The sequence below is a fragment of the Echinococcus granulosus genome, assembly GCF_000524195.1.
Source record: "Echinococcus granulosus chromosome Unknown EG_S00057, whole genome shotgun sequence".
In the NCBI taxonomy this organism is placed as follows: domain Eukaryota; kingdom Metazoa; phylum Platyhelminthes; class Cestoda; order Cyclophyllidea; family Taeniidae; genus Echinococcus; species Echinococcus granulosus.
Window position 1 is genome coordinate 47,396 of NW_020170437.1, and position 8,580 is coordinate 55,975.

The window sequence follows — 8,580 nt, forward strand, 5'->3', positions numbered from 1 at the left end:
TAGGTGGATTAGTTCTGCCACACATTCATGGGCCAGTAACTTTTCACATTTCGATACTCTGCCTTGAATTATTTTTTGATTCTGCGTTTGAGTCTTCATTGTCAGAAAAATTGACATTTTGAACTAGAGGTTAGTTTTACTAGCTTTAACACATCCCCTTTTACATGACAAAGTCGTATTTGCTGTAGTAAATGTTTAAAACTGTGCCTTTAGGCAATAGTCACTAAATCATACTGTATATAAGAGCGTGCTGGTGCAAAATTTTGATCACTATAAAAGTTTGTCTATTGTCCCTCATTTCTTTTTTGCCACACTTGATTGCAGCCAGTCTCTCCAGCTCTTTTGTCTATATGCTCTTCCTGGACTTCCTTTTAATTCATGAGTTCTACAGCGTTGTAAATTTCACTTTCCACGTGGAGGGAAAATATCGCCTCTAGCATTTTACGAAACCGTAGAAGAATATGTTCTCGATATCATTTATAGTTTTGAATGGTCACCAATTGGTCTTCTATCAAGCATTCCCCTAATTAACCTGCTTTTTCAGGGATGTGTTGTTATCCCGATTTGTCAAAACTATTTTGACTGTAACTACGGTACCATCCTTTTTGCAACGGCCAAACTGATTTCTATAAACTCTAACTGCGTGCCATCCGTTTTTAAAATCTACTTGGTGATTTTGCCAGATAAAAAGGTGCTATTTGTTTCTGAAAACCGGTAGATGAGTGTCTACAAATGCGTCGCCGGCATTAAATTTTATCTCATTGTAATTGTTTGATAGCGGACCGCCGTTTGTTTAATTTATCGTTAGTACAGCGGTGTATTCGTCTAAGACGTAAGCCTTTTCTGTTGCATATTTCCCGATCCACATAAAAGATAAGCATGAACATTCAAGATTTAGATGAGCGTCACATTGAAATTGCATAAACTAGTTACGTCTCCAGCCGTAAAACTCTGCAATAGCGCAGTGCCATGAAATGATGCATAGGGCATTAAAGTTACGTAATTACTGGTTCTGTATGGCTGCGCAATACATCAGTATCAGTGAACTCATTGTCCTTTTTTCCCACTGAATTTACTTGCGAAACCGCACAAAATATTAAGAGGAAACAGCTTTTCACTGGTTTCACATGTGTTTGGGCGTTTTAACTCTAAAAGATTGCCTTTCCTCTACACCGTTATACGTAGAATTTATTTGGTGTATCTTTCCATCTTCAAAGGCACGTACCAACTATGAGCCTTGAGAGTGAGTGAATACTTTCAGTTCAATGCAAACACAAGAATTAGTCTATGTGAACTCTTGAAAAGATAGATAATGTGGCTGTGAGCAATTGCTCAGCATCTTTATCTCCTGAATAGCTAAAGACTCAAGCATCTGATCGTTTCAATGAGTACTTGTACAAATGGGCAGCTAATGCGATCTTATCTATATCGTTTTTTGCTTTGTAGGGTACTTTGAAGGGTTTTGACAACGTCATCAACCTGATTGTCAACGACAGCCATGAGAGAGTCTTCAGTCCGGATCGCGGAGTAGAATGTGTGCCTCTGGGGCTGTATATCATTCGTGGTCAGAATGTGTAGGTCATTTACTTCTTCTAACCGTTCTGAAAACTATTTCACCTTATTGTGCATTACAGTCATTAGCTTTGGGTCGCTAATAACCGCCTCTCTAGCTACCCCAGATTGCAAAACTTTTGGTTTTGGTGTCGTCTTCAATTTATCGTCAAATTTTGGCACAGGTTGTCTTTACGCGACTGGTAAAAGCCTCTTAGCACGCAATTTAACGATTCAAATTTAGTGAGAATGTTAGGAATCACATTTGTCACGCATTCTAGTTGAAACACTTTCTTGAAACTATACATTAGGAAATTAGTGAAATGAGAGAATATGCATCTTTTTCCTTGCGTTTTTTGGGCTTGCACCCCATTCTTGCTGCCTCACTGGATGCTGCTGCTACTTCAAGTGATTTAAATCGCTTGCATACGTTCCTCGAACGTTTTTTACCTCTTCCTAGGCACAGGCAGTGCGAAATGTCGGCTCAGTTACTTCCCTCCCATTGCCATAGTGGGATCGAATTGTATGTATTTTTAGCTTAAAATGCTGGCTACAAAAATACAGCTACTGGTGTTTAAAATTATTTGCTACTTCCTTATTTTTAAACACGACAATTTGGAAGAACCAGATTAGCGAAATAATCACAGAGCTTTTGACCTATTGAGGTGAATGAAATGCTTATCTGACGAAAATTAAGTTTATTTTCAATTTTTGTAGGCAAGCTACATTGATTTAAAATCCACTAATAGTAGCCATATTTTTAATGTTTCGCCTAATTTGTCATTTGTGGATTCAGCGACAATAAAGGAATTTAGAGGAAAATGCGTGCCTTTCCATTGGGTTCCGCCGTGGAGCCACCTTTCTGTTGTGTGACCGAACACCGCACCATAAAAAGCTGACCCAGCACTCGGATTACTTTCGTTTGCCTATTTGGTGAATATCAGTCTTCCCCTCCGTTTTAGTATTTCTCTTCGGGGAAAAGTGCTAATATTTTATACGCTGAGGAACAATTATGCTAACACCTGAAACCATTCATATTTAGCTAATTTTCCCCCAATTCAATATTTTGCAGTACCCATACATCCACATTCGTCGTAGGGAGCTAAAAATCTCAACAAATACATTTTGTGAAAAAACCCATTTGGGCTTGATTGTCAGACGTTAATAAAATGCACTTTCATGCCGTGCCTGGTGCCACTTGATGGTTCCTAACATTTTCCACATACTTTCTTCTGAAGAACGCTTCTAGGTGCTACGCGTCAGGAAATACCTTTCTACAGTGAGCCTGTTTGATGTGTAAATCAAGAAGGAAATAGTCCAGTAAAAGTAACGAAATATGTGCCTTGGTCTGATGCGATAATGCAAACTTCTTTAAACTCACCCCTTCTTTACAATTTTGATCAAATGTAACTATTACATCTAGGTTTACATATTTCCTACTTCCATTTTGCGTCGCATAGGTGTGAAAAGTCTTTTGTCCCCATTCTCCATTAATAGCTTAAGAGTTCCGATCAAAGTTTTGGTGGTCTGTACGCATGCATTACTAGTTCCCTGTTAGTTAGAGTTCTCCTCCTTATCACAAAGTCCCATTTCAACCCGGAAGATGTGATTTGAGTTTGTCTGCTTTTCAAGCCGAATTTAACTTGGTTGCAAAGCTGTGGAAGCCCCTTGTAAGGAATGCATAGCAGAACGTACCATCCGAAATTTATTGAGCAAATACGATTCTGGTGATAAATCGACAAGCGATGATGACACATTGGGTTCGTGAAGCCTGCGTTCCTGATCCGAGTGGTGAATTATGTGCTGCTATCGGTTGAAAAAAAGTGGAGGGTTAACGTGTCAAGAACCGTAGTAGTGCTTATCACGAATAGTGAAACATTTGGTCCACATCTGGATGTGACTTGCATTAACAGGTAACAGTTAATAAGCTTTAAAGACTACCTGTTTGTTATTGCACTTAGACTATTTACCGACTGATTACCTGACTTGGGATGAGAAATAACTTGTACTGCACCATTTGTTGTGTAAACGAACACATCGTCGACCATCTGCAAATGCTCCACTCACCACCCAACCTACGCTTCTGAGGTTTGCACCAGTTCACTCCCAGAAGACTATGCCTTGGCCCTGTGTGTGTAGTGAAGAGAGGTAGATACTGGTTCATCACCCTCCATATTACCTAGACGACATTTCTCCAAATGATTGCCACCTTTTTCTAGCATTTGCTAATCACATGCAAAATGGATAGGTGAGAAATCACACTGAGATAGAAACGGAGGTGGGTATTGGTGAATTGTTTGTTGTTAAAGACAGAAGTACCTAAGTGAAATTGGCAATCTAAAGTCTCGTTGGGAGAAGACCATAGGTTATGGTGGTGATTGCTCTCACAAGTACAATATTTTCTGTAGTTTTTTGCATTTATTTAATTTCTATCACAAAGACCGTGCAAACTAACTTGGTTATATTTTGCCGTTACCATTACATTAATAACCCACAATCACTGAGCTTTACCAGATTTGTGGCATATCATCTAACTGTAAGCAGACTAACTTTCCCTTACGAAATTGTTCGTTTTGGTCTGTTAAATCCCAGTATTATTTGTGGTGGGACCTTGAGGTGAGGTGGTGGTGCGAGACAACTTTTGCATTTCTATTGTCTTTTTACTGGCATAAATGATGAAAGGGTGTCTCCTCAAGTATATCACGATTTCTTCTCCATTTATGGTGTACTACGTTATCCCTTTGGGCCGTTGATTGAACATCTTGCGATCAGCTGTCACTTTATCACTTTTGTGAGTGGTGGATGCGTCCGGGCTTCAAGCTTGCAATTCAGCGCGGTCTCTTGTTTTGGGATTTGTATCTTTTAATTTTCACACTTTCTTTTTATTTTCGGAGAAATGTGAGTATCATTACTAAATACTTAGATTAAGTGGCAAATGGGAGTTTATTTTTGCGACTTTGGGTCCTTTTTGGTACTAATACCCGAGAATAGCAATGTCTGCATCGTCCAAAATATCCCGCTTTCAGCACAGATGCTATCATCTATTTCAGAAAATAAGTTTGCTTCTCCATTGTTTTGAAGCTTTACTTCGTGGTTTTGATCCTATTTTGACATGGCGGAATGAAGGGTTTATGCTGCTGTTTCATTATTTACAGTCTCCGAAAAACTAGGTGCGTGCGAGTCTCCCAGCTTGGTCTCCTGCCCATTTGTCGAGCTATGTGTTGTCGCATGCCTCAAACAATCGTTGCGGCAATGATACTATCAGTGCTGCTTCTTATCGTGGTTTTGTGTCCCCTACTCAGTTATAATCGAAAACTTTTATTCAGACTGTATTATTCAATCATCCGTATCCACTGTCTTGTCCTTCCTCTACTCGCGTTGTCGCAAACCATTGGCCGTAGGCGTCATTTATACGCATACAAGCGTGTTCAAAAGACCTTTTCGTTCTACGGCGCGGAGAACAGTTCGATGCCTTTCTCTTTTTGAATCTTTTCATCAGTTGATCATGTTTTTTTCTTATGTTTCAACAGGATTTTCAATACATTTGAACTTTGATCTAGGTATATTTGCTAATGGCAAATTTCCCAACTACTCGCTGCATTCCATCCTTCTAATTGTCACAGAACAGAGTCTGGTTTCTTTGTTAGTCATCTAAAGCAAGTTATGTATGGTTTTATGGTCCATCCATCATCGTGAACGTTGTTGAATCATATTGGTGGCTCATAAACCTCATTTTGATCTCGGTCTCTCTCCCGAACGTTATCTTCTGAAAATCTTGTGCTTTTCGTAGCAATAAAATATGTCACTGGCTTCTGCGCAATTAACCACTCTTAAACCGTATAGAATTGGGATGCAAAGATTCGTGGATTATCTGTATTCATCTAGTCTTGTTGGGCAACAACAAACTACGCTTGTTCCTTGTATTTTAATGGAAATTGCTCTGTAATTTGCGATAGATTCCTTCCGTTATTCTGTAATCAAATACAAAAAATTTTTTTCTGAAAGCTGCACTGTTCTGCACCAATCAAATGATACCGTTAGGATAACTTAGCTAAAGGCTTAGTGATTGGATCTATGAGAAGCACTTTTTTAACTACCGGTAATTTAATGCATTCAATGGACAGTTTCTTTGTACATCTGCGTAATAGCCTTGCCTTATTATTACTTACTGGCTGAATTTGTGTTGGTATTTAAATACTTTTAAGCTGCCAACTGTTTCGGCACTTCGTAATTGGATGCCGAATTTATTTTGCCTCAACGCTTCCGGTATAATGTCAGCAGGAGTGGTTTTGAGGCGACTGAACTCCCCTCTTCGGGACACTAGAGGTGTCTAGTTTTGTAAATCCTTGGCTCAGCACTCCTTAGACGGACTTTTAAAACAACCGGTTTGTGTTACTGCCCCTAGCACATACATATGCACGTACAAGAGGTTTGCCCTAATTCATGGTGTTATTAGTAATGATGAACAGAAAATTGTTTGTTGCTACATCGGTGGTTATTGGCAGCACATCATGGCAGTTACAATAGTACTCATCTCCCCTCCACCTATCTCTCTCTCATCAGCCTGCTTGCAAGCCCGAATTAGGCACTCGATAGTGTGAGGTGAACAACTGAGTATGTACGCACTCATGCCTTGTGACCAACTCACCGTCACCGTCTCCATCTTCACAAACGTTAGCGACAATACCGTCAGTTGTCTCTTGGGCCTGCCCATACTACTTTTTTGTTTGTGATGGTGTGCGCATGTGGGGAAAATCTCCACAATGTTTGTAGCGATGCTGATCAATCCCTCAAAGTCGATTTACCGCACGTCCTTTGTAGTCAAAGGAGCAGGTTCTTAGATGCTTATTACTTTTCATCCTCCTCCACATGCCTCTCAAAAAACTCACCTTTACTCCAAGGCGATAATACAACGAATTCAGTAGGCCTCTCAGCCAATGTGCTGATTTGTTTCGAACGGAACGAGTGCTTTCTATACTTGTAGAATCCGATAAACTAACCCTAAAGGTCCAAAGGTGTGTCATTGTGTTTGCTGTTTATGAAGAAGGGGAATGAGGATAACGTAAGGTAATCATTCCCCGAGCGGCACAGTGAACTAGGATATGGAATTTATTGGTGTATACACACAAATATGCTCATTTGATATTGATGATGATGAATGCTAAATGATCTTCCAATCTACTTCTATCTTGCCATCTGTCAACGCTACCAGCTGGTGTCACTTTCATGCACGATCATGGTAAAAGTAACATCTCTCAATTAGTGTGTGTTATTGGTATACACCTTGTCCGCATTCGTGCACTGTAGATATTGTAATCATCACTTCTCTTTATTGCATTGTCGCCGATGCATCTAAGGGAATGGCTTTACTTTTTGGGACTTTCCTGAATCGACTTTACATGACTTACAGCAGCTGGTGGGAAAAGCTCCGCCTGCTATTTGCATGCGGGTGGAGCTTGAGCATTTGTGAGAACTCCTTGTGTTAATGTTTTGACGTCGGCCTCATGTGCTGCTGTAGGGCTACGATGCCCACTCACTCCTAAGCTCTTTACATCCCTGTGACGACGATGGAATGATAGTAGTAATTAATTCAGGTTTTTTTTTCCTACATTGTGCGTAGAAAATTGCGCTTCTGTTAGTTCCACCTCTTATTCCGAACCGTGGAATCGAGTGGCAGTGAACACGCACTTTATAATCGGTCTTCAATATCGCTCAATATTTTTAGCGTTGATTGGAATTTTCTTGTACCATTAGTGAAAACCGCGCCTCACTCCTGACTCCACAGTTGCTGTGGTGCGGACTGGGCTTGTTAGCAATATGCCGCAAGCAGTAGCCTTAGGGAAAGATAAAATGCAGGGTATGTTAGCCATAAGGTGACAAGCGAAATGCTTTACTTGCTTCTCATGCTAACGGCCATTCGTCTCTCCCAGCCATGTGTTATTTTATGACAATGTAGTATCAATTTTTAACCCTGTTCAGAATTTGGTTTTATTACAACGTCTATTGTACTTTACCTTTGTGTACTGGTATGTTAAGAGACACCTCAGATGTTTGGTTTTATTGAAAAGTCTAGGAGAGTGAATTTTTTATTTTTCGGGAGTTATATAACTGATTAGTTCTTTGTCCCCGTCCAATCCGCAAAGCGGCGCCGCACCCGGGTGCCATTAATCACTAGGTTGAACCAGATGTGGAAACATTTATTAATCAGGTAAAATTACAATTGCTAGCAAACTCGTAGACTCGGTGTTTTTTCCCGTCAGGCAAAACAACGTTGCATTTTACCTGCTTGATGCATCAGAATTTAATGTGTTTAATGTTCCCTCATGATCAGTTGATTTCCTCCCTTTTGTGCATGAATTTCGACTGCGCCATACCAAAGGTGGCGGCTGAAGATCAGATTCTGTTTTTTTCAAGACCTTAATGCCTTCCTTGGGTGGAGGCGGAAACGTGTGTTTGACGACGCATCTTCCGACAAATGCAAATGGGACTATTGGATGTAGTCCCTATTCGTACATACCTTTACTCCTTCTTTCAGCGCCGTTGTTGGGGAGGTTGACGAGGACCTGGACAGCCGTGTCGATTTTGAAAATCTTCGTGCAGAGCCCTTAAATCCCATTATTCATTAAACAAGCCACCTGTGCCAGGCGTGTATCAACACCTACATGCATATCCACTGGAGTATCTGTAACATTTTCATATATGCTGGAAAAGGTGTTATTAGTATAATTTTATACGACTGACGTTGCGTTTGAAATTTTTGCATTTATTGTGCAAACTGAATTGATGGTTTTTAAATGTAGGATTCTGAGATTTTGTGAGTTTTCATTTGCAACCAAACAAATAAAAGGTAAAAAAACACATTTAAACCTTTAGTGATACTAATTAGTGGCTTTGATTATGTTTCAGTGCCCATATGAGTTTTTTTTCAAGAATAATTTTTGGAGCTTTACTTGTTGAACCGCAGAATGAATCTTCCTGTCTCCTTAACTTTATTCTCTTCAGTAATCGCTGGAGTGAGACGTTCAAGGA

The 8,580-nt window shown here is 40.0% G+C and overlaps 1 protein-coding gene across 1 annotated transcript; it reads left to right on the plus strand. All coding sequences in view use genetic code 11, as the record gives it.

Annotated features, from left to right (window-relative positions):
• Nucleotides 1–350: 350 nt before the first annotated feature.
• Nucleotides 351–8,177, plus strand: EGR_06441 (U6 snRNA-associated Sm-like protein LSm8; the record flags this gene model as incomplete). Its single annotated transcript, XM_024495690.1, has 3 exons — nt 351–395; nt 1,447–1,574; nt 8,087–8,177. The coding sequence occupies 3 exons, from the start codon at nt 351–353 to the stop codon at nt 8,175–8,177; spliced, it is 264 nt and encodes an 87-aa protein (XP_024349851.1).
• Nucleotides 8,178–8,580: the final 403 nt, after the last annotated feature.